This window comes from Thunnus maccoyii, chromosome 3, assembly GCF_910596095.1.
Source record: "Thunnus maccoyii chromosome 3, fThuMac1.1, whole genome shotgun sequence".
NCBI lineage: Eukaryota > Metazoa > Chordata > Actinopteri > Scombriformes > Scombridae > Thunnus > Thunnus maccoyii.
This window is the reverse complement of record NC_056535.1, coordinates 15638144-15665210: the sequence shown is the minus strand read 5'-3', so window position 1 is coordinate 15665210 and position 27067 is coordinate 15638144. Positions and strand designations below refer to the sequence as shown.

Genomic DNA, 27067 nt, shown 5'->3' with positions numbered 1-27067 from the left:
AAGAGAATCCGCAGCCTGTACAGCAGCAAGAAGCCCAGTCAGCAGGACTGGCCAGCTCAGCCAGCAGCACTCCCTCATAGGGCGGATGGAACTATCAAGTGTATGTGCCTTTTCTGATCTATTGATCCACAGCCCCAGTTCAGTTGTTGCCACAGGAAGGGTTGCATTCTTGTCTTATTATCCTTTCCAACTTTGCTTATTGCCCAGTGCATACTGCCACAATTCCTTATTTTCCTCTGTGGCATCTCACTTGCCCCACTTCTTAGGCAATTGAAGGAGAGTTTCTGTGCAGTTGTTTATCATGGCCTCTACTTTCATACCTCCTTTACCTCTAGTAGAAGATGTTTTTGTCTCAGTTATATGCGTGTGTGTGTGTGTGTGTGTGTATATATGTGTGTATATATATATATAGGTTATCTGCACAAAGACTAAATTGAGAAAATTATACAGGACAAGACACAATAAGACACAATAGTGTGGATCAATGCTGTCAGGGTTTCTTAGGGTACGTTCATATGTGGATGTGAAACAAAAAAACAGGTGTTCTGTTTCTAAAATCAATTTCCTGGAGTGATCTTATTACTTAACAAGTTAGTGGGGGCATAGTACAAAGCAAATCCACAGTTTCATAGAATTACCGCCCTTACAGGACATTTCAGACTTACTGACATCGAAGGTTTTTGAACATGTGCAAAAGCTGATATGAAAAATAGGATTAGAGTACAACAGACGGGCAATTTAGGCTCTATGTACTAAAACATAGATCTCATTCATAGCTCATCCAGATGAGTAAACATGCTAAACAAAAGTAAACAGGCACAAAGTATTCCAGCACTTAGGTACAGTATGTTACATTGCAAAGCTTCAAAGCACTGTGTGTTATAGTTTATGTAAGAAACAATGTACTGAAACATCGTGTTTTCAGCCCCTAGATGTTCTGAATGTGCCTCTCATCCTCATTTACATTTACATGGCGGTATTGAACATGCCATTCATTTTCTTAAACTCTTTGGACTCTGTGATGATTCATTTCATGCACGCGTTATCTGTCATGGACCTAAGATTACTTTAAGAATTTAAAATCCTGTGTTGGATTATGAGTTAATGTTTGTTTAAAGCCTTTAAACAAAAATGGTTCTCATCTGAAGATTGTTAAACTATCTGAATTCATATATTTAGGTTTAATACCGCATCTTATTGATTCTAAATAATGAAATAAACACATTATTTGCTTTAAAAGTATCAAAATACTACTAAAGTCAGTCATTTACTTTGTAGATGTAGTTGTATTAAATGGCTGACACTACATTTGCATGTCCTAGATGTCCAGTGCCTCTGAAATGCATGGATAATAGACTTCAGTTCAGTTCAGTTTTTTCTCAGATTGTTATTGGCAAGAGTTGTGAAATATGATCAAATCTACATTATAGATATGACAGTGTTATGCCTGAAAAACAAAAAATTGTTCATCTACATAGGAAAAGTCATTTTACAAATTATTTTTGGTCAGAATGTACCAATGTGTGTGCCAGGGGTCACAGTTTTACAGATGAATGAATATACCATTAGTTGGAACCAAATCCAAATGAATCATTGTTTGATAATTGATAATTGATGCAGGTACATTCAGATATGTTGTGCCAACATCCCTATATGATGAGTGTCGGGATTAGATTCATAAGTGATGTAAAAACATGTCACCAAAATTTTGTTACACATGATAATAATATAGAATTAAATCCATGACCATAGAGCGTAGTTGCAGTGCAGTTGTGGCTAAGGTGCCTTGCTAAAGGGCTTGTTTTCAGGGAATTTCTAAAGGAAGGAATGGGCTCCTACACTGCCAGCTATATTGCTTATCTAACTATTGGGCTACATCTATTTGTATCAATACAGGCTCTGACTTCTCTTCATCCTGCTTAGTCAAGATCTGCGAACTTCATCATACCCGTACACGTGGTGTGTCAGCAAGTTCAATAAGAGTCACAGGCTAAAACCTCATCTTGCATCACCATCTCACTATCATTCATATCAATCATTTACCTAATCCACTAATGTATCTGTCCATGATCACACCTAAGAAAGTGCCTCCCTGTATATTCACGATTAGTGTCCAGTCCTCCTCCTGCTGTTTGTGTCCTCACCTTTCCAGGCTGCTCATCTCCTCTACTCGACCGACAGTCATCCTATCGCTTACCATTGCACTGTATGTCAATGAGTGTGTCTAAGTATGTGTGTGTGTGTGTGTGTGTGTGTGTGTGTGTGTGTGTGTTACCGTCAGCTGCAGGAAACCTGATCACAGCACTCATGCATCAAAGAGAGGAAGAGGGGGCAGTGGTGAGGAAGAGAAATGCAGCGTTGCAGTTCTTGTTTTCCCCTGTGATGGGGAGAGGACTGCTTTGGCTTTTCAAACGTCTGATGTGATTAGGTAACGTTAAAGCTGCTGTAGTCGTACAGGAAAAGGCTGGACAGGATGGATGGAGGGCGTACTAGTGTTTTAGCTGGCACCGTCCACGTGCACAAGCTTTGTGTTTATGTGTAGGAGGAGGATTTCGATATATATGGACATGAAGTTAAGATGATTCAGCTCATTTTGGCTGTTGTACAGTATGTATAAAAAGTAGTTTGAACATCTTTAAGGTTTTATTGATGCAGAAGCTTTATTCTCTTCCTGTTGCGGTGCTATAACAACACTGTGCAGCAGACCAGTCTTTTCTGCCCAGGCTTCTGCAGAGCAGCAGCCACTAGTGAGCACACAAGGAGAGCTCACGGCTAAAGCTATAGTAGCCTCTGAATCTCAGCATGTAGCATTGCACACACCATTACATTATGTCCCCTATCCCACTATCTCTGTGTCCAATCGTGTGGGTGTGTGTCGCTGTCTGATTACTCTCCTTTTCCTTCTCCCTTCCACTGCCCCCCCCCCTCCCGCCCCCCCGTCGTTCTTGTTTTTTTAGGGTGTAGTAAATTAGAGCGAGGGCCAGGCTTTAGTGCTCTGTCTGAGTCCTCAGTCTCTGATGACACAGCATCCTCCTGTACTGAGCTGAGTGAGGAAGGGATGGGGGTGGAGGGGGTTGAGTGTGCTTCCACTGCTAGCCAGGTTGGTATAAAGAAGGAGGGTGGGGGTAAGGGGTAGAACGTGGGGTTTTGCAGCACAGCAGACAGGTAGAGAAGTAGGATGACGCATTTTTTTCATATGGGATAATTTTCAGGGAATTACTTTACATATTTAGGTGAGATATTACTGGCAAAGTCGTCACTGCAGCGAGCTCAAACACACGTATACGAGTTGGGTTTCAGGCTATTATGCTTAACAGATATGAAATTAAAGCTCCTCATGAGATCTGTGCTGTTTTGTCACAAAGCATCAAAGTATCACAATGAACAATGTGACGTATTTTTGCTTCTCTAAAAATTGAATCAAGATGCACTTTGTCAATACAAAATGGGCCCCAATTCAGCTAATTCTGACTATTTCCAGTGCATTTTTTTCTAATTGTATGAAGAGGCCTTTGAATCCAGACATGTTTTTAAAAAAATCTTATGTGCAAGTTCTTAATTGGAGCTTGTGAAGGACATTTAGAGCTGCAACTAAAGATTGTTTTCATTATTTCTACTATCAATCGATTCCTTGTTTAGTCTATGAAATATTATGAAATAGTGATTAATGCCCATCACAGCTTCCCTAGATCCCAAGGTGACACCTTGAAATTGCTTGTTTATAGTCCAAGCAACAATCTAAAACCCAAAGGTATTTAATTTACAATCATATAAATGGGAAAAGAAGCAAATTCACACATTTGAGAAGCTGGAAGCAGTTGATTAGAAAGGCCAAATCTACAGTTTTATGTAGTAATAGACTGGTCGGTGTCAGACTGGGGTAGTGTGATGATTAAGAGAAGTACAACACCCCTTCCTCATGATTTTGTCTCTGTTGTATCCCAGCTCAGATCTCACTCAGCCCTCCTTCTCTTTCTCTGCCCCCCCCCCCCCCCCACCTCTCCATCTCATTCTCAGTTTCTCTCTCTCTGCTGCATGCCTACCCATTCGTCCTCCTCCTCCTCCTCCTCCCTCCGTCTACCCATCCATCTCAGGTTTGGCTCTCTCCCCTCTGCAGCTCTCTGGCTTTCTTTTCTGCATCACTCCCCCTCCACCCCTCCACCCCCTCATCTCTCTCTCTCTCCCTCTTTCTCTTCAGCTCTCTTTGCTGCTGTCCCATACCCCTGCAAGCCCCTCTACATATCCCTGCTCCACTATTCTTCCTCCTCACCCACACAGACACAGACACACACACACACACACACACACACACACACACACTGTCCTTGCAGCTGCATTCTGCCTCCTAATTCTTGCATATGTGCCTTTTTCTTTAACGCTCTGTTGAGAATTAGGAACATTTCACCTCACCAGCTTTGCAGCAAATAAGGCTTATCCTTACAGCGAAGCTCACTCTGCTGAATTGTATGTGTGTTTGTGCATATTTGTAAGTATGTATGAATTGTATGCACTCAAATATGCAATTATGTGGATAGATCATTGTAGCAGTGATATGTGGATGTTTTCTCATGCGTTACATGCACTGTATTTGACGTACACAGTGTTTTGTGAGCCATGGTAGCCTGTCACTCTGTGTGTGATTGTATGCTCGTTCCTGTGAAGAGATGCAATTCATCCTCAATTTACCAAGCATAGTAGTGCACTACATGGTTGATATGTTTTGTGAAAAACAAACCTTTCAGTTCAATGACTTGGTATTCAGTGTCTGTCAACGAACGTCACATTAAGTTTATCTGGTAAATTAGGAACAGCACAGTAAATGTGCTGCTTACCTTGATGACATGTTTGAGTTTTCAGTTAATCTAAACTGCATTAAGTGCCTGTGGCGCCTGTTGAGGCTGATCATTTATCCAGTTCACTGTGGCTCAGCAGTTAACAGACTGCTCATATGACTCACCTCTGACCACAGAGTTTTGCTTCTATTCTGAAATTGAAATAAGTCCTCTAGTAAAGTTGCACAAACTTATTATGTGTATTGATTAAAATTTTGGCATTATTACATTTTATTTATGGCGCAAATCATTTACTTGTGTTTATATAGTTTGGCTGTGAAAATAGCCAATGACAGTGAAGCTTTTAGTGAATGAAGCACGCATTTTGTATTTTATAAGCTTCAGTGATTGATTGATTATACATTAATGTGGCTGGCGATCAATTAAGGAAATTACCTGTCCTTTGCATCCCTTGTTGTAGTTGTGCCACTTTGCCAAGTTTGCGTCAACAGCACATTTTTCTGTCTCCAAATCGACCCAATTCATTGAGTACCGGAAGCGTTTTTTGTAGTGAATTTGTGAATCCTTATGAAAATGTCGATTCCAACTCAGTAAGGACAAAGCAGAGATATGTGTACCTGTATGCGAGATTGTCTACAGTTCTTAAGTTTTCAAAAACCAATAAATCTACAGGATTTATCCATGATTGCAGAAGGAACATAGGTTCATAGGCTTGCAGGGCATCTGTAGCTGTTAACGAGATATTGCTAATTTTACACCCTCTCCTTCCATCTACATTCTCTATTTGCTTGGTCAGCAAACACTTGGTTTGACAGAAAGATTCACCCTTTGGACATGACTGTAGATCCTGTGTGTTGATGAAGTATAGATAATTATTTTCACCTTGTGACAGGAAGAATAGTGAGAGGATTTTTTAAGTAGTGCAGATGCTTCATAGGCGAAAAAGAGGCAAAGGGAGAGAGAGAGAGAGAGAGAGAGAGAGAGAGAGAGGAGCATTCTGATGCAGAGAATACATCTTGTCTTTCCCCAGACTGCAGACGCTATTTTTAATTTAATTTAATTTGAGGACACCACTTGTCTCAGGACATTTCTGGTTGCCTCACCATTTCTTTCTAGTGTTTCCCGTGGTGTAAACCACGTGTGTGTGGTTCACACCACGAGTGTGTCCACAAGTGAGTTATCATTTGCGAGTGCAGTGATTATTATAATCCTGAAAGTAAACTAGTTGGGTTTATGCTCTGCTGTGGTTGAATGCATGCTGTCTGGTGCACATGATTTTGACAGCTTTATTATTTGTAAATTTAAGTGCAGTTTAATTAAATTGAATATATTTTTCCCCCAGTTAAGAGAGGCTGTAAACTGCCTTCATATCAACCAACCACAAGAATTGTTTATTGCTTAATGTTGACTGCAAAGGAAATTAACATCTTGAATTCAAATTTATATAAATTGTTAAAGTTTGTGATCATGAATTGACATCTTCATCGTGCTGGTTACACATAGACATGTTTTCTGTAAACACTGGTGGCCAACATGGTCAGTGGTGTCATAAATACACACAAGTGGAATACGTTAAAGGAGGTAAAAAACAAAAAACAACAACCCACATTTGCAAATTGTCAGTGAACCAGCTCTAAACTGTGATGCATTTAAGTGTAAAAGGAAACTGGAGACATTGGTTATAAGCTAGCTGTAAATATTGTATCCCAGTAATCTTTCTGTTTGTAAATAATGCTCATACGTCTCACTCTGACCCCACATTGTCTTTGTTCAAAAACACCCACAAGCACACACAGGTGTGCACACACAAACACACACTCGCTTAAACACGGAGGCTGCTGCCTCACCCCAGTGCCCAGCCCCACTTGGCCCACTGCTGTTTATGGGTGGGGAGTGGTTGTTGAGAGCCTAGAGTCAGCAGATCTTCCCCTGATCGATGACAGCATTTGCGGTTCTCTTCCAGTAAGAGCTTTAAACCTGGGGAGAAGAGAGTCATTTGGCCACGGCGAGGGGAGAGCCTCACATGCGCCTGTCTGCTGCTGCTGTCATGATGAAAGCTCCCCAGGACTGAGGCTCTGTCTGATGCAAGCAGGACAGAGGTGTTGACTGTACCTCTGGCTCTCGGGTGACACAGAGGGAGTGATGTCAGAGGAGTAAAACCACTGACTATGTGCCCTTTTCTATACCTTTTACTATACTCTTTTTATTCTCTGTGCTTTGTATACCGCAAGGCCATGACAATCCAAAGTACATCACTCACTGTTGAAGTGACAAATGGGTAAAGTGGCCACATTGTGAGGACTCCTATTAAAAAGCCACATTCAAAAGGATTTCAGTATCACCTGTATTGTGAGAAGTAGCCCTATAGTTGCAGGGGAAACCAATGCAGCAGTGCCCCATGACTCAGAGGTAAACTCAGGACTCACATCAGCTAATCAGCAGTCAAGCTACAGTCATCTCCCTCTTTTTTTTAAATGAGGTAGAGCAAAGGTTTGTAGACCCTGTACTAATTAATATGCACCATATATTTTCTGCAAATGATCTAACTGTCTTTCTCTGTCTCTCTCTGTCTCTCTCTCTCTCTCTCTCTCTCTCCACAGACATTTATAGTGATAAACAAAGGGAAAACAATCTTCCGCTTCAGTGCCACGCCCTCCTTGTACATCTTAAGCCCTTTTAATTTACTTAGGCGAATAGCTATTAAGATTTTGATACATTCATATCCTTTCAACTGGAGAGATTGATTTTCTGTGCTTTACAGTGGATGAAAACAGATGTTGCAGTATTGTAAACATGGTTTGTTTTTTCTGCTTATGTGACAAATGGTCAGTTAAAAGTAAGTGAACTTGAAATGCACTGTAAGCACTAAATCACTGTCTTCCCACTACCTCCCCCCTTCTCTTTGAGCTTTACTTCAATACTAAAGCTTTATTTCAGTTGTTTCTGTATTAAATGTTGTTTGAATGTGTGAGATGATATGGCTAACGCTGTTCAAACTTTCCTTAACGTCTGTCTCCTCACGTTATTCAGCATGATCATCATGTGTACGATTTTGACCAACTGTATATTCATGACATTTAGTGACCCCCCAGAGTGGTCCAAACAAGTAGAGTAAGTACACGTCTGTACTTCTTCTCACCAATGTTATCCCCATTTATTGTGTCTGTCACCGTTTTACCGTCTTCTCTCTTCTTTTTTTTTTTTTTTTTTCAAGGTACACTTTCACAGGTATCTATACGTTTGAGTCACTCACAAAAATTGTTGCTCGAGGCTTCGCTATAGATGGGTTCACATTTCTCAGAGACCCATGGAACTGGCTGGATTTCATGGTCATCTCAATGGCGTAAGTATTCTAACTCATAATTATTAATAAGAAGAGCAATAAAAAAAAATGAAAAGAGTTGCATAAACAACTGTGGTCAAATGTAAAAAAAAAAAAAAAGGGGGAAAGCACTGCAATTAGAGCAAGAAATCAAAAAGGGAATTTCAACATAACTAATCAAAATATCTTAATATTTTAGCATATGGATAGAAGAATGTTGTGAGAAGTGATTTATTTAAGCCATACTAAGATTACACCAGGTAAATCCCAAATGGCAACAGACCTTTCTCATTGTGGAAATTCTGGCTTCTCAAACACAGGTGTAACTAATCACATTAATATCAGCTGCACTCCATTTAGATTTTTCTTGTAACTGGGTCCTGAAGACGGTTGCACAAGCTGTTTGTGAATTAAAACTTTGTCTAGTTTAAGTGTTAACTGAGTGGAGATGTACGCATCACTAAATTAAAAGAGTGCAGTCTATTTAGACTGAAGAGTAAAAGAAGCAATATGGAATACTGTCGACGTGTTTGACCTGACACTTTACATTTGATAGAAAAACACAATATATCTCAAATTACAAAATGTCATCCTTATAATATTAGACTAACTGACAAAATAATGGCTGTTAGATTAGCATTATCATACTTTTCCCTTTATGCGCATACAAATAAAATAAAGTCAGACTTACATTCACAATTGGCAGTTATGTTTATCTTATCTTTTGGCCCCTAACACTGTTATTTTTGGAAGTCATGTGATGGTACAGTGTTCCTGTTTCCTAGCAACTGATTTACACATTACTAAAGTGTTTACTAGCCAAGATGTTTCTTAAGTTTTTATGGTGCAAGCTGACTTAGTAAATCACTAGTTTGAAACTAGTTCGTAGTCACTAAGAACTTAAAGACTTTACATACTTTGTGTATGCTGTCTCAATGATGTGACTAATGAGACACATCATTAAAGTTAATGGTGACACCTGCGCTTCCTTGACGAGCCAAAATGTCTGCTGTGAGAAAAGGTTGAGGCTGTGTCCAAAACCCCCCCCCCCCTCGCTCACCCATTCACCACGCCCTATATAATAGACACTCAGTAGTTTGCTCTATAGTGAGCAGTAAATTTAGATTTCTGACACTTAAGAATTATGAATCATTGTCATTTTGTGTCATCATTTACAGTTGTAGAATCACACAACGATAATTTAAGCATTGCGTTGTGGACAGACGTTTTTTTGTTCCATTGTGAGAATTGTGGAGGCACTTTATAGTGAATACATTTAGATGCAGACTTTGGACACTCAAATAAAATGGCAGAGGTTAAATATAGTGCACTATATAGTGAATAGAGAGTGATTTCAGTCATTTTAATTTTGGTGCAAAACAGTTACAACTAAAAACGTTAGTTAAACATTTGTCATCAACTTATTCTAATTTATGATTAACTTATTCATCCCGATGTGTGTGTGTGTGTGCCTTTGTTTTAATCATTTAACAACAAACTGCTGTTTTCTAGTCTGTTGAAGTGGTTTTAAAATTGAACAGCATAGTGGTTTAATTTAAATCATAATGGACAAAGACAGTTCTCCCCCATCTAAAAGCTGCTGTGGGCAACTTTGGAGAAATGAAAAATAATCTGAAAGAACAAAATCTCCATAAACCTGAAAAACAAATTTTAGTCAACGCAGTCATTGCAACAACAAACACACATTGTGATCTACAGTGGAGGTCAAACACCATTTTGTTAGCAGCCTTTATAAATGTCATACTTTTCATTCATGGCACAACTTAATGAGCTCAGCCTAGTAGTTACTTATAAACTCATTGCCCCCAAAACTTTTGTTAGATAAAGTCACCACAGCTGCAAAACTACGGCTACCTAAAATTTACTCTTTGATTCTTACCAAACACGTCACGTTCCTCATCCTAATTGATTTCAGTTCCAAGTCACCTCCTTCGTGGACATGGATTTGTTTCCCTCCTGCAAGAGTAGACTTGCACAGAGTTATCCTGATTGGTTATTAAGACTTTTGAAATCTGACTTTTTGACATTTTTTCTTCCTAAGAGCATTGATTTGAATGATTTATGTAAGGAGAATGTTATAAAATTTTACTAAATATTGCAAAAAAAAAGGTTCTAAGGACATTTGCATACAGCACTTTCAATCTACATCAGTCCATCATACCACATTGATAATGCTTATTAAAATATCATGTAACAATCTATTCTTTCTTTCCAATGTTTGGGATGGCTGCTGAGTAACTGTATCTGATCCACCTTGCAGGTATATAACAGAGTTTGTAAACCTAGGCAATGTGTCAGCTCTGCGTACGTTCAGGGTTCTGAGGGCTTTGAAAACAATTTCAGTTATCCCAGGTAAGAGAGTCCAGGTGTTTGTGTTTGTGGGTGGGCGAGTCACGGGGTTGATGTTAGGTGTGGTTTTGTTTCAGTCCCTTTCCTCTCCTCTTCCTCCTTCGTTCTCTTCCCACTGGTCAGACAGGCGTTCTCTCTCTCACCGTGGTGTCCCCCGCTGATCTTCGATGGTGGTGCTGGTGTCGTGCTCTTGCGCGTACATGCGTGCGTGTGTGTGTTGTTATCGTGTGTGTTGTGTGTCATGGGGTTCTGTTCTGTGTGTCATCCTACCTTGTTACAGATATATAACAGAGTTTGTGGACCTTGGGAATGTCTCGGCGCTGAGAACGTTCAGGGTTCTCCGAGCATTGAAAACTATTTCTGTCATTCCAGGTGAGACTCCCATTTAAACACTAAGGCTGAGCTTACTTTATCTATTAGCCGTCTTTATTTCTGTTTATGACATTTTTTTTTTTTTTTTTAAAGAGGATGTTTCAGAATATAAACATTTTTTGTTTTACTTTTGTTTGACGACTCAATCAAAAATGGTAGCAATACATTTTTGATAGGCTTAGCAGTCTACTGGCAGTCTTGTGGGGTCACATGTCCTATTTGGACACCTGGAGTTATGCAGCACTTTAGGGTATGCAACAGTAATCTTTCTGTACAAGTGAATGTGAAATGAATGTCCAAAACAATGTGATAATATAGGGGAAGAGTTTATATATTATTTCCAATGAGATGACTTTCAGGATTTTATCTTGAATGTTTAAATTAACAACCTCATTAGGGATAAAACATGATCATGAGAAGTTCAGATCTGTCCCCTCTTTGCACATCTGGCTTGTTTTCAGTTTTATTTCAAACACTGACCCAAATTCTCTCAGTCTATGATACTGCCTCCCGGTTTCTAAAGATTATTTAATTCTCTAAGACTGCCAAGCCTAATTTGACAACACATCAACGCTGCATGAAGCTTTGAGACACATGCATTTACAAGTTTGGCTTCAAGGGGCTTTTATTTGGATTTTGCTTTTTGTTCATTAATTAAAGAGTTATTTGGATTCAGGCTTCTGATTGCTTTTTCTTTTTCTTTTTTTTTCTTTTTTTTTTGAAGATCTTTGTCTATCCTAGGAGTCAAAGGGAGACACATAAATAAGAAATAAATATAAATTGTAAAAACTCTGCATATATATCAGATTCAATAAGTATTTTGTTTCTAGGAAACACACTGTGACATAAGTTTATACATTTGTTTATACAGTAGCTCCATTGTAAACAATTAAATGCAAAAACTATGAGATTATTTTAGCTCATCCTCACACATGCACACATACTGCACATGTGCACACTCAGTACAGCACAATAAGCTCAGCCTCCAGCATAGAGCGCTCAGGCCTGAGGGCTCACCCAGCACTGCATGAGTGTGAGAAAGGGGTGCCTGGGATGGGAACGGTTCTTCAGTGAAAGCAAGGTCACCATCACGGTTTACAGACAGGTGATGCTGACACAGAGTCAATTCTTTCAGCCTTGGCGTTTAAATGACCTGCATGCCACCTCTCATTGCCCGTCCCCCCAGCCACCGACTCTTCCTCGCCTGTCCTCTCTTTCTCCTCTTCACTTCCTGCTTTCTTGACTGGGCCTGGTTATGTGCGCCGTTTGCTGTGTGTGGTGCTGCTGTGTTCAGTTGATATAATCACTAACTGTAGTTAGTCAGGGATGTTCTCTTAGATGGACACAATGAGTGAAGGGAAATAAAATCCCACAATACAATTTCTATTCCTCAGATAATAAGTTACAGCACATGTCTATACAACTATTTACTCATGCAGGAAATTTAATGTGAAAATGAAAATGTGTCTTTCTGATGGAAACATCCCATTCAGCTGCAGTGTTATGGTGTGTGTTATGTGTTTTATGAAAAACAATAAACATGACCTGTATATCTGCGGTTCACCTGAATGCACCACTTGAATCATAGTGGAATCACTCTGCTGTTATTACATACTATATTGTCATGTCTTTGATTTTAATGAATGTATCTCAAAATATCTTTGTTTGATAATCCTATAGCTAAGAACCTCCATTCAATACATCAGTCTTGCCAAAAGTGTCCATTCTACATAAATGCAAAATCTCATGTTAGCCTTTGAAACCAGGAAGACATGTCGCTTGATGCAGCTTTGTCTGTGTCATAACGTCTACAGTTTATGGTGGTTAACAGAAACTTCCTATGAAAAAGTACTGACAAGTATGATGGTTCGTGAAAGCATTGCCATCTATGATAAGCATATACTACTAAAAATAGTCAAGTGGTCCTCCATAAGGAGGTACAGTAAGGGAGAAAACAGCACTATGTTCTGCAAAGCTTTGAGTTAATTTTATATATTCAAAAAGCTGCCAATATTTTACACATCTACTATTTATCTTATTCAATTCAGTAATGATAATTAATTTATATTTTTTACTCATAAGCAGGATTCTTGACTTTCTAATGGCAAAAACTATAAAGCTTTATTGTTATAATATATAATTAAGTCAAATTTATTACAAAAAAGGCAGAAAAAATCCAGTTTCATGATATGTTATGATATATGATATCATTCTCTTTATTTGAAATAAGTAGTATAAATAGAAAACAATAGTAGCCTAAAATCTATCCAAATGTGTGTGAAAAGAAATGATGTAAGTCAACAGTGAGAAAATGAGCTCAGTACAGGATACAGGGTTTCTCTTCCCTGGAGACATGGAGATACAGGACAGCATGTTCCTCTACCTATGAGAAAGTCATACCTGCAGATAGTGACCAGAGATATTAAGCCCCCAGTCCAACACCAAACACAACACACAGGCTACACTTTTTTATTTCCTTATGGGACCCCCTGTACCATTATTGCACTGTACTTACATTATTTATGTTTGGATATCAGAGAATTCCAATTTCTACACTAGATATATTTTACACCCAAACTGGATTCTCAGTTGTCTTCTCTGAACTCTCTATTTGGGGATCTACTGTGTCTACTGTTATGGAGCAACTGAACGATGCTGCAGCGGTTAAATTTTTATATTTAAACGATAGTATGGCAACCTTATTGCATTTATACACGATTTAAAGGCCTCAGATATCTTTACTTCAGTGCATGAAACCTGTCAGTGCAAAGCTGGAGAAGGAAGAGTTAAAGTTCATTTAACCGATGAACAATAAACATTATTCTCAACATACTCCACACCAACGTACATACTGGTTGTTATTAAAATTCTTTTCAATTAATTTTTTTGTATATCAGCAAATGTACCAATATCTGTCACAAACCAATATCTTTTCATAACAAAATGGAGCCCCAAGTGTGATGATTCGTGTGCTGTTGAGGTGTTAACGTGGTTAGCAAAAATCTCAATAATTAATAGAAAATACAACAGCCTGAACTTTCCATCAACTCAGGAAAGGCAATTACAACAACAAGAAGCACTCTATACACACTGGTTTTATACTTAACTGAAATGTATAAGACACTGAAAGTCAATTTCTGTTGTTGAGGCTTGGCAGTGCTGAGCGTAGGTGCTTGAGAAATAATTCTGATGCCTGCCAAGTTTAGATTTATGTAAGAGCCTGCACAGCACAGGGTTAAATACAGAATTAGATATACTTTACCAACTTCTTTCTTGTGTGAATTGAAGATATATATACAGATATAAAACCAAATTCAGCTTGTCCACTCTCACGCTGTCAAAAAGTTGCAATTCTTTTTATTTGTGTCTATCTGTGTGTGTGTGTGTGTGTGTGTGTGTGTGTATTTGAATGTGTATGCTGGTGTGCATGTGAGTTTGCCTGTTTTCATGTTTGTGCATTCGTGCACATTTGTGTGTGTGTGTGTGGGTGTGTGTGTTTTTGTATGTTAATTGACAGGCCTGAAGACCATTGTGGGTGCTCTGATCCAGTCTGTGAAGAAGCTGTCGGATGTGATGATCCTGACCGTCTTCTGTCTCAGCGTCTTTGCTCTGATTGGACTGCAGCTCTTCATGGGGAACCTGCGGAATAAGTGTGTAGTCTGGCCAGTCAACATGACAGAGCAGTACCTGGCAAATGGCAGCAAAGGCTTTGACTGGGACGAATACATCATGAATAACAGTGAGTGAATGGGACATAACAGAAAGTGTGTGCATAATTATTTTCTCTTAGTATTGTTTTGTTTTTGAGAAAGTGTCAAATTTTTCTACACCACTGACAATTAACAGAAACATCAACCAATTAAGGTCACAAAGACATTGTAGCCCAGTGACTAATGCAAGTGACTGCTCTCTGTTTTTTTTCCACAGCAAATTTCTACTTCTACCCTGGTCAGGTTGATGCTCTACTATGTGGAAATAGTTCTGACTCGGGGTAAGTCAGTGCTTCACTCACTAAATGCATGCCTCCATGTTTATGCTTTAATGTTTTTAGCTGGTGTCTCTGGTTGTTCTTTCACACATCTTGCAATTGCCCAGGCAACCCAGTCAGGGTTGATTAGGCCTCAAGTAGCATGTGTTGTCCATGGGTCACCCCCTTCATGATGACTTCATGCACAGCCATCTTGATGCCTTTTCTGCAGCATCAGTAATGTTCCTGATGGCTCTCTCCTTGTGCAGTCCTGATGCTAAGGAGCAGTCACAGAACATCCAGATCTCTGCAACGCTCCTACACATTTCTGATTAGCTGAGTGACCACTCCTATGTGCTCCATGCACCCTTGGACCTTTAGGATTCCGCCTCTCTGAACTGAGGTGTTGATGTAGGAGTTGTTCAGGAGGTATTCCATCAGGTATCAAGCAGCAATACTGAAGAATATCTTGCCTTCAACACTGAAGAGTGAGATGTTCCTGAACTGCTCAATGGTGCTTTCATTGTCCCCTTTTGGAATCCAGACACCCTTGACAAATCTCCACTGGTCAATCTTCACTTTAGGGCATGCCAGGTTGCTCTGCAGAGGGTGATGAGTTTCCTCCTTGCAATGTTCCGAAGATCTGATAAGGCGGCCTTATTCTCCTCCCTTTCGCCTTTCTGCTGCCTCCTAGAAAGGCTCAACTTCATGCAAATGTCCTCTGACGCAGTGCGAGTGACAACCAGTGTGGAAACCGTGTGGAAACAAATAGCAGACATTGTTGGTTCATTAGTACTACTTTAAATACGTATGTGTAAACATACGCTAAGAGATGTCACTTTCTGTCTCAGCTGGCTGATGTTTGTATCACACTGCCAAACCTCTCAGCAACAAAGTTGACAGTGATGATTGGAGCTTCTGATTTGCATCACCTTTTGTTATGGCTTTAAAAGTCCCATCCATGTCCTTGTCAAACTGGAGCCACTCTCTCTCCTTGTCAGCTCCCATCAATGTCCATATCCACCGTGGTGTGGAGTTTATGGTTCGTGGACGTTCTGAGATAATTGAGGATGACTGGTTGGATGTTGCTTAGCAGGTTAGGTGGCTGACAGTGATAGCAACATACTGGCTAGGTTAACATGGTGTTAGCTGGTTGTAGTTGCTGTTAGCTGAGGATTTTGTAGACAAAAGTGATATAACTTGCTGGGTGGTTGAGTGTGTGGGTGCAGGTAAAGAGGGGCTTGCTTCTGGGATGCTGAGAAAACACTTTTCTGTGTTGTGGGCACAACTCAACGAAACACCATTTATTGAGAGGGTTCCCCCCGATGAACCTGTAGACATACCTTCACTCTTACACTCACACACAAATCCATATTGAAACCGTGTTCCTTTATTTGGTAGACGGTTCAAGGGACATAATTCAAGAAAAGCTTCTCATTCCAGATGGGATGCTAATTAGTGGCTATTGGTAATAATGGAACAAGTTATACAGTGATGGTGGTTGTACAACTGAGCGGGCTATGGCATTCAGATGAAGTTGCCTATCAAGCCAGTTAGACCAGCCGCTGTGGTTTAGCCTGAGCAGATACAATGAAGATACAAGGCCGGGTCCTGCCACTGAGTAGTGGAGCTAGTTAAATAGATGGCTGGATGACTGAGCGGGCCATGGCATTAAGAGGATACTGCCTGTCAAGCCAGTGGTGCCAGTTACGACAGTTTAGCCCAAGCAGATACAATGTAGATATAAGGAAGGGTTAAGCCGTTGAGTATCTGCTCTTTGCTTGGGTGAAAGTAGGATTGAAAGGCAACTTAAAGGTAAGCTAGGTCAGGGCTAAAGAAAGGTGCCACCTGTCATGGGGGCCAGTAAATTTATGACATCACAGCCTTGATAGGTCAATTGCTGCAGGTCAACATTATTTTACATGAATACTGGGATTCCATAGGAATACTCGTCCAACTTTTGGCACATTTTACTGTGTATTGATAACTGGGAAGTGTGGGGTGACTCCAGGTCTGGCTCCTCCTGCGTCTCACCAGCTGACAACCCTGTACATTGCACCAATTGCGCCTCTGTCAAGCATATTATTGTGGCCTGTTGGATCTTCATGGCCATGTCGGTTTTTGCAAACTTTACCACACACACAAACACCCTCAATTAGCATTTAATCAAGAAATTTGTGGTAGAGATAGTAAAAAAAACTTGAACAAGACAAGGTCAAAACCATATATATGACTGGACCGATTGTGTATTTGACCATACAAAATCGGTCCAGTCATATACTAGGTTTTGACCTTGTCTTGTGTGAAATTAAGGCCAATTTGTTAGAGAGATAGTCAGTGCTAGTGTCTATAATGTGAATAATTGGATATTAAATGTTCATCTGCTGTTTTCTGTAGTGGTCTCAGTAATGTTTGTTATTAAAATGTACTGAAGTAGCATATCACATGACATGGTTAAGCTACATTTCAATAAAAAAAGGTTATAACAATACAGTACTTTCTACTCATATCTTTGGATATTTGATTTGAAAGAGAGCTGATTTTACTTCTAATTATGATTATTCTAATTATTAGTAAGTCCCCTTGCTCTTTTATCTGTTTCTATCTGTGGATGTCTCTTGTTTTTCACTCTGCATTGAGTGTTTTGTCAGAGTGATTGTTATTCGGGATGCTTTAACTCCTTCATGCCTCAATGCGCCTTTTTTCTGCCTCTTTCCCGGTTAAGGAGGCTGCGGTGGAAATTGTAAATGAAAGGAGGCTTATCTCCGCCCGGTTACTGCAGTTACAGTCAAATCAAGCGCAACTGCAGAGCAGCTGCCCCACACTGAACTGATATAACAGCTACATGAGTCACATGTTTTACCTGCAAGACTCATGTTTTAATGCTGTTGTTCATCACTCGTGATGTAAAAATGTCAGAGAAATGAAAAGCTTGTGTCCTGATATTAGTTCAGTTATTTAATCCAAATGCACCGAGGAGCATCTCTCCTGCAGTTTGCTGACAGTGCTGTCAGCTGGAGAGTCGATCACACTGGACGGTAGAGGAGGAGACACAGTGTGTGTATGTTGTTTGCAATATTTGTCTGTTTAAAGAGGAATTTAGCTGACTTCTCTGCATTTAACACCAGAGCTGAGAGGTTCAGAGCTCGGAGCAGGAAACACAGTTGCTCTGCATTGCTCTGCTGTCCTCTGCTTCCATCATCTTGTGCCGATTAATTTTGAAAGAGCAACAGACAATGGGGAAACTCCAACACTGGGCCAGCAGGCCAATGGTATAACATCACTCACTCACGGACAACCGCAGTTATAGGGCTGGCTCCGCTGTTGCGGTCCAGCCAAAAAATAGTAATTATAGAGACCACTATTCAGGAACAAAATATTTTAGCATAAATATTTTTAGCAGTTCCCAAATGTGTTGATGCTAAAGTAACACATTTCAGTCATGTATAAAGTGTTTTTATATTTCTCTGTGTTTCTTTCAGTCGATGTCCAGAGGGTTTTACATGTATGAAAGCCGGAAGGAACCCCAACTATGGTTACACCAGTTTTGACAGCTTTGGATGGGCTTTCCTCACCCTCTTTCGACTCATGACCCAAGACTTCTGGGAGAATCTTTACATGCTGGTAAAGCACGGTTTTCCTTTTTTCTTCTGTGTCCTCTCCTTAGTGTTAAATTGAAACCAAAATGTCGAGAGGAAGCAAAAAGCAGGACTGCATATTTTGTGACAGTATGACCGATAGATGCAGTCTTTGACCCTTCTTACACCTGTTTTAGAGACCTATATTAAAGCCTCTCCAGTCCTCAGCAACTATCCAGAGAAGTAAAACACCCCCTAAGCAGTACTGATGATTTTGTCCTCTTGCCGTCATAAAAAATATATATACATCATCATCCTAATACCTGAATGAATCAGCAAAAGGTGCCTCTCGGCAACTCTCCCCCTCCGTTCATTTGCCCTCTATATAAAAGGAAAATGAAGGACAGCTGATCAGAAATATTGTAGCTAGGAGTGTGTGACTAGCCACTAGATTTTTTTCTATAATGCAGGGAGAAACAAATTTCTTGAATTATGAAAGATGTAGTTATTTGGATTTGTGTTAAAGCAATAAAACAAAAATACTTCATTTATTTTTGCTAAATAACCCTTAGAAGAGTCAGATTCTCTATCAAAACTGACACAAATGCAAGTACAAAAAGATATAATGTGCACATATAGACCAAATATCAATATCGGCCTCAAAAATTCAGTATCAGGCTTAAAATTCACTTCATTTGGCAATTAGGCCAGTCACTGTTTTAGTGTGTGTGTGTGTGTTTGTGTGTGTGTGTGTCTGGATGTTTTACTGGAGAAAGCCATGAACTGGAAATATAAAAGCACTAGTAATGCTGACACACAGAATAAGAAAGTACTGCAGGAAAAAAACTCATGCATAGTACAACTCTTTCACTAAGATGCATTCTCTTTATACCTTATCAATAGGTCAGTATGTCTGTTTAAAAACACAACCAATGTTATTTCAGATCAGTCTAAATCTCAGATTTGTTCTCATTTTGTCAGACTCTGCGAGCTGCAGGGAAGACCTACATGATCTTCTTTGTGCTGGTCATCTTTGTGGGCTCCTTCTACCTGGTGAATCTCATCTTGGCTGTGGTGGCCATGGCTTATGAAGAGCAGAACCAGGCCACTATTGAGGAGGCGGAGCAGAAAGAGGCTGAATTCAAAGCTATGCTGGAGCAGCTCAAGAGGCAGCAGGAGGAGACACTGGTCAGTCTCACTCTCTCTCTCTGACACACATGCCTTTACCCATTTGTCATAGTTTATGGTTATCATGTGTCTTTTTTTCTCCCAGGCTCCTGCCATGGCGACATCTGCAGGCACAGTTTCGGAGGCTGCTTTGGAGGATGAAGGAGGGGGGCACTTGTCCCGCAGCTCCTCTGAAGTCTCCAAGCTGAGCTCCAAGAGTGCCAAGGAGCGTCGCAACCGCAAGAAGAAATGGCGGCAGAAAGAGCAGGAGAAAGAGAAGGGAGACAGTGAGAAGGTTGTTAAGTCTGAGTCAGATGATGGCAGCAAGAAAAGCACCATTCGTTTCCCAGGAAGCCGGCTGGGGAGGAAGACATCAATCATGAACCAGGTGAGGTTAGCAAGACAAAATATACAGTGAATGCAGACTGTTGTTTGACCTGGCATGTAAAAAATACATGTACTAATGCTTCTGGAAACGTTTTTAGAGATATTCTGGAATCATTGGCTGTTTTAGGTCTTTCAACATCATACACCCTCCTCCAGGTGATCCAGATGACATTGACCAGGTCTTAGCTTGTGCTAAGATGACTGGTTACCTATGTCCTCCCCATGACTCTCCTCTCTTGAGCCACTGCTATCTTAAGGCTCTTCTATCACTTCATTGATGCATTGCATATGGCATTGCATATTGCATATTGATGCATTGCATCTCCTCTCTCCCTTGATGATTAGTGTGTTGTACGCTCTGGCCAGAGATAGTGCTGCAAAGCCCCTGCATCCAACTTCAACAGGCAGGCACCTGCCTGTCTAGCTGCCTTGCCTGCCCTTGCCGACCAGTCCCCCATACTTTGTGATTTTGCTCTCAAAGGCTTCATCAAAGCAGTCTTCAAAAGGGACTGTCACTTCCAGTAAGATGATTTGTTTGTTGGCTTCAGACCAGAGAACAATATCTGGTGTCAGAGTGGTGGTGCAGGGGGAACTTCAGCTACCTCTCCAAGTCTACCAGCTGATAGTTTTTTGCAGAGGCTAGTATGGTTCCGCAGTTCTAATGAAGGAGGGGTGGCCAGTCAGTACTTCAACACCATTTTGTCCTGCTGCCAGTACTTTGGAGCAGCAGCTCAAAATGTGTTGCAGGGTTCCCCTTTCCATGCACAGGGGACATCTCAGCTGTGGCGACACCTTGACTCTGCTTGATGGACTGCTTCTGGTCGCCACATTCTTACAGTCTATATCTCAATGCCAGCTTTTGTCACCTTCAGGTCTGTCAACTGCTGGTACTGCAGCAGTTCTCTGGTCCTTGCCATCTTGAATTCCTCCTTAAGAGACTTGAGTAGTAGCTCCAGCCATCTTCAGAGGTAGGTGCTCACCTTCCTCTCCAAGGCCTCAATGGTTGAGACTGGCACTTTGCACACCAGGAGTGGCCACAAGATTATAGACAGAATTTCATGTTGGGACTGCCATGCTTTGAACTTTCCTGACAGTCCTGACTGGTCCACAGATTTCAGCCCTCCTGTTCAGTGCAGATTGATCAGATGGATGTTGTGTCCCTCAGGCACTTTTGCTGTCGTACGCCTTACGCCAGCTTTTCACTGGCTTCTATGTGATGGTTGGAAACGTAGTGCCTGTGATGCTGAAGCACGCCAGAATGAGTCATCATCCTTGAGCCTGGTTCGGACTCTGTGGTGACTGCATGTTCATCACCAGAGAAAACAAGATGGTACCTTGATCTTATACCAGAGTGAAGTAATTCTAGAGGAGACTCTCATCCTGAAGTTGTAGTCAGCATTGAGGTCTCTGGTTCTGCGGTGGACATGATGTTTTGTAAGTGTGAACTGGCCAAGCTAATGTGGTATCAACTGGTAAGCCACAACACTGACAGGTTGCCCTTGTTCTCTCTGGCTTTCCTGATGAGCTGTGCCGCTACTCCTGTATGCTCCAATCATCCTGGCATTCCTAAGATGCCATGCTTCTGGACCAATGTATCAATGAAGCTATTCTTGGTGAAGAAGATGCAGCATCTACTGGGCACAATGCTGATGAAGATCTTGGCTTCAACGCTCAAAAGCTTCGAGAAGTGGTCATTCCTCTTGGAGTTCTCCTCCTTTGGTATCTAAACAGCATCAGGAGTTGTTTTGTATGAATCCAGCCACAATGTCATCTTTTTTTGTTGTTGCTAAATTGTGAAGATAAATTATACGATGAAAACAGCTTTTATTTTAATGAATGTTAGGCATTTTCTGTATAACCAAAACTAAACTGTACTGTAATGTTGTTTAGGGGATAGAACAAAACAACTGGCTATGTTCCAGATCAAAACATCCCCAAAGCATGCATTTTGCTGCAATTGCTAGAATATGCTATATGCATTATGCTAGAATACTAAAGCTTAAAAGAGAAGAATACAATCTCAATCATTTGTCCTATAGTTCAAAGTCAGTTTATTCTTTAAATTGTCCGATTTTCCCACATGTATAATTACTGGATTCTTGTGATCTTCTTTACAGAAACAAGGAGGACAAAACTGCATGAATGACAATAAGACAAGGAAAAGACAATACATTTATAAAATCATCAGAGCTATAATTTTGTATAATTTCATAGCTACATTATAGTACATTACAATGATGCAGTTCTCATGTTGTAACAGTGGTTGAGCAAATTTACAAAGAAAACTCTCCATTAGTCTTTAACATTGTTTTCTGTCTCCTTCTCTAAATATAAATTGGCTCATTTTGTGATAAACACATGCTTGGGTACATAAGACATAAGACACTTTATTGTCATTGTAGGAATACAACAAAATGGTAACTCTCAGTGCCCAGCAGCCATGAGAACAAGATAAAAACAAGATAACAAGATAGAAACAAGATGTGAAATAAAAAAAACAAGATAAAAATATAAAACATAAAAAATAAAAACAAGATAAATAATACAAATTAATAAAAGGTATTACACAACAAGTTACATGTATGTAATGAAGTGTTTGAATGGATTAGCAGCAGTTGGGGAGTGGGTGGTAATATTTACAGTCTTCAGTCCACAACAGCTAGTGGGGGGGGGGGGGGGGGGGGGCAGTGATGGATGCTACAGCTCTGGGGAAAAAGCTGTACTTTAGTCTGTTAGCTCGGGCTTTGATGGCTCTGTATCTCTTCCCTGAGGGCAAGGGGACAAATTGTGAACTGGGTGGGTTGGGTCCTTACTGATGTTTCTAGCCTTCTTGTGGTCTTCTGGTTATTTTTTTGTGGTCTTCTGGTTATTTTTTGTGGTCTTCTGGTTATTTTTTTGTATAATCTGTGCCCCTCTTGCCCTCTTCACCTTGTCCTTCTATCTACACATCAGCAAACTCCTGCTGTTTTAATAACTCCTCAACTCACTCTCCTTCTCTGCGTCTGTCTCTCCCTCTTCAGTCACTTCTCAGCATCCCAGGCTCACCCTTCATGTCGCGCCACAACAGCCGCAGCAGCATCTTCAGCTTCAAAGGCCGTTCCAAGGACATGGGCTCAGAGAACGAGTTTGCCGATGACGAACACAGTACAGTGGAGGAGAGCGAAGACCGCCGGGGCTCCCTATTTATCCCTTACCGCCGCAACAGCTACAGTGGCTACAGCCAAGGCTCGTCACGCATCCACCCGCTGGCACCCCACTCTGGAGGGAAGAGGAACAGCACAGTGGACTGCAATGGCGTGGTGTCTCTCATCGGCCCTGGGCCCGGCAGACGGCTTCTGCCTGAGGTGAAAATAGATAAGGCAGCCACTGATGACAGTGTAAGGACGTCCATGGGACACCAATACAGTATAGGCATGATGGTGGTGGCCCCGGTCTCTGCAGCTTCTCCTTCACAGCCTCTTCCCCTTGGCACTTGTTCCTCTTTCCCTAAACTAAGTAGCTCCCTTTTCCTCCCCTGATCTCAAAATATCTTGATTCCATTTTTATTTCATCTTATACTGCCACTTACACTTACAGCCTGATCTAATGCCTCTTTTCCATTGTTCCTTTTTAACAGCCCTAGGAGGCACTAACCAGCTCTGACAGTATCCACTCACTCACAGCCTTACAAGCATCATGATTATCATTTAATTGATTAATACCTGTCAATAACGCAATATCAGCCCCCATAAATTCTCCTAACAATTCTATCACCAAGCTCACTCCTATACAGTCATTGTCATTCATAAAAAAACAAGACTATCAAAACATTTTACAAGAAAAAAAAACTCTCTGTCACTACTTCTTCATCTTTTATTTTAAGGGGCTTTCCATGTCCGGGCCCATACAGTTTTCTATCTCTGCTTTTATCTCCTCTCTATTTCTCTCTGTCTCTTTCTTTCACTTTCAGTATCTTTCTGCCTCCCTCTCTTTCCTTTCCTCTCACTCACTTGTCCTCATTTATCCTCTGCTCCTGAGCAACTGGATGGTGCAAAAACAAATCTGAAACTTTTTTTCTATAATCCTCCTCATTCTAGGTAGCATGGTAGACCCCTCTTTTATTCTCAACCAATCTACCTGCTTTTATCTTTTGACCTCTCTTCAAATGTAGCATGGTGTAGCAGCAAATGATGTCTTGAATTCCCTTCTGTTCTTGACATGCATGCAATTGCATGCAATTTAATGTTTAATACTTGAGGTCGTAGATATGTTATGTACAGTACATGATGAAGGGTTTAGAAAGTGTACTATAAATTCTCAAATAAAAGCTAGTAACTTTAATAGAAAACTGGGGAAATTAGATTTAAAGGTCTGTCTCTTATAATAGTTAGTTTTAAATAAAGACTTGGTTCTGTTTGAGAATTTACAGTATGAATTTGAAATGTTTTGTGTGATATGTTGCAGGAAATGCTTAAATAGAACAAGTCAGGTATTTTTGGGGAACCGTACATTGTAAAAAGATTTGATGATGTGATGTGAAGCGCTGCATTCATCACATTAGGTTTTTTCATTTTCTATGCAGGCCTAGGGCATAATTTATAGTTCAGATAGCTTTAGAGCATTAGTTTTAATGTGTGCTTGTTTGTGAGTATGCATTCATGCGAGCACTATCTCTTACTGACATCATGTATTTCTCTGAGTACAGACTACAGATGTGGAGATCAAGAAGAAGCACTCTGGCTCTCTCATGGTATCTGTGGATCAGCTTAACTCCTCCTTTAAAGGAAAGGACCGTGCCAACAGTCAGATGAGCGTAGTGACCAACACACTGATAGAAGGTACAGATTGTGACACATTTCCTTTTTCCTTTTCAAAATTGTCCTATGCCATTCAAGGTCTAATTTAGCAACTGTGCCAAAATAAGATCTCTGTTATTCAGATTAAACCATCAAATTGGCCTTGAATTTACAGCTGGAGTTAAATATGTGTCCCTATTATACGTACGCAAACTGTCTGCTTTAGATCTGGATATGGATATAGCATAAATGGGAAGGCAGGCTCGACCGCATCAGCTGTCTGATGTCAACAAAATGCTGTTGTCTGCAACTTGTGGGCAGAAAACCTGTGCCTCACAAAAATTAGCAAGTTGTAGGAATTGCATTTGATTTTCACCTGACCTCAAATCGATGTTTTCCTTATGCAGACAGGACTTCCAGGTACAGATTGCACCAGAAATTTGACTGTTGCTCACCAGGAAGTTTGTGGTATAGACAAAAAAATAGTAAAAAAAAATATATTTTGCTTGTGTGACTTTTTGTTTCACTCTTACCTGTTTTGGCTTTCTCAACCTTTCTCATTCCCTTCCTTAATCTCTGTCTGCAGAGTTGGAGGAGTCTCAGAGGAAATGTCCTCCCTGTTGGTACAAGTTTGCCAACACCTTCCTCATCTGGGAGTGCTTTCCCTTCTGGCTGAAGATCAAGCACATAGTCTATTTGATTGTCATGGACCCATTTGTTGACCTGGCCATCACCATCTGTATTGTCCTCAACACCCTCTTCATGGCCATGGAGCACTACCCCATGACTGACGAGTTTGAGGGAGTCCTGGCTGTTGGCAACCTGGTGAGAAACTGCAGCTCTTCTTTTGTCCGTTCTTGTACTGTTGCCATTTGTCTTTGTAACTTTTTATGCTTGCATCAACCTCATTATCCCTCTCAGGAGTTACAGAAGCATTGCAGGTTCAGTTTGCCCCACCTATATAACCTCAAACCAATGCATCATTTGGTATGTGCACTTAAGTATACACACACACACTGTATATAGGAGGTTGATGGGGTCTCATTAAAGATTTAGTTCCATTTTAATGTAGCCAGCGAGCCTGCTCCCCAAACTCTCATCACCCCGACTCAGGTCTTTCTTTAGCTTCCACTGCATCCCATTTACCTCAACTTTACTTTACTCAACTGATCTATCCAGGACTGGTTTGGCGGAGTACAAATGTATAGCAGACATTTTGATTTGTCTGTGCTGTACCCTTGCTGTCAGACATCACTGTGGCACAGCTGTCTGAGGGCAGCAGTATTGGCACAGTGTCAATACTGAGACAGGAAATGAGGTCAGAGGGATTGGCACGCTTACAGGGGTGAAACAGGATCTGAAGTCAGAGAAATTGGCGTGGTGTGATAGATGGTGCAGTATGAATCATTGGTTGTTCTCTACAGCACTGATTGGGCACATGATTAGCTGGGTGGAGAGTACAGGAATGTCTCAGAGTACTACAGCTCTGTACAGGTTCTGCTGGAATACTGTGCCATTGCTGTATGACCTTGCCCTGTCAGGAGAGTCCTCACTCTTCAGCTCTACTTCAGACAAAACATAAGAAACCCAGTTTTTTTCATTTAGCACTCAATTTCCCCTTAAGGCCTCTAGAACGGGGAAAGGTTCTGTTACTGGGAAACAGGGAAAATCTGTTACTGTTACTTCCTGGAAGGAGGTGTATCCTCAAGGGTAACTTCATGTTACAATAGTAAGCATAAATAAGTAAGTCCAACCAATAAAGCAATCACAAATACTTTCAAAGATTCATTATTCACTGTGCACGACCTTCCTCCTTACCCTGTTTTCGCCAAAAAAAACATCACAGTAAAGACGTAATGTTACTATTTCAAGGGACCTCTAGTTACATTTGGCTTTTGTGGGAAAATATAATAAGTTCAAGTATTTATTATGTCATTTATGTGATATTCTGTGTGGGTCTGTAGGTTTTCACAGGCATCTTTGCTGGGGAGATGTTTGCCAAACTGATCGCCATGGACCCTTACTACTACTTCCAAGAAGGCTGGAACTGCTTTGATGGTTTCATTGTGACTCTGAGTTTAGTTGAGCTGGGGCTGGCTGATGTGGAAGGTCTGTCGGTGCTCAGGTCATTCCGATTGGTAAGTGGAAGAGAAAAGAGACTGTCAACATCTGTTTACCTCATCTAGCCCTCATGTTCAGGCCATGTGTATCATTAATGAGAGATGAAAGTGTCAGGCTGAAAAGATCTTTTAACAGGTCACATTTTCAGAGCAGACTGAATCCTAGAAATGTGATGTTTATTTGATAATCCCTCTCAATGTGTATATGATGTTCCT

The 27067-nt window shown here is 40.6% G+C and overlaps 1 protein-coding gene across 7 annotated transcripts in view; it reads left to right on the top strand.

Annotated features, from left to right (window-relative positions):
• scn8ab (sodium channel, voltage gated, type VIII, alpha subunit b) overlaps nt 1–27067 on the top strand; it is a 55748-nt gene that overhangs the window by 9121 nt on the left and 19560 nt on the right. For 2 of the 7 annotated variants that reach the window (XM_042403006.1, XM_042403012.1), the window contains exons 3-15: nt 7394–7512; nt 7815–7904; nt 8008–8136; nt 10766–10857; nt 14375–14596; nt 14785–14848; nt 18307–18448; nt 19384–19590; nt 19676–19957; nt 22977–23333; nt 24641–24773; nt 25318–25556; nt 26696–26869. In XM_042403006.1, the coding sequence (XP_042258940.1) occupies nt 7394–7512; nt 7815–7904; nt 8008–8136; nt 10766–10857; nt 14375–14596; nt 14785–14848; nt 18307–18448; nt 19384–19590; nt 19676–19957; nt 22977–23333; nt 24641–24773; nt 25318–25556; nt 26696–26869 (2250 nt within the window). Of the gene's footprint in view, nt 1–6756; nt 6919–7393; nt 7513–7814; nt 7905–8007; nt 8137–10396; nt 10489–10765; nt 10858–14374; nt 14597–14784; nt 14849–18306; nt 18449–19383; nt 19591–19675; nt 19958–22976; nt 23334–24640; nt 24774–25317; nt 25557–26695; nt 26870–27067 lie in introns of those variants that run through there. The other 5 variants (XM_042403040.1, XM_042403021.1, XM_042403031.1 and 2 more) reach the window with 5 other exon arrangements.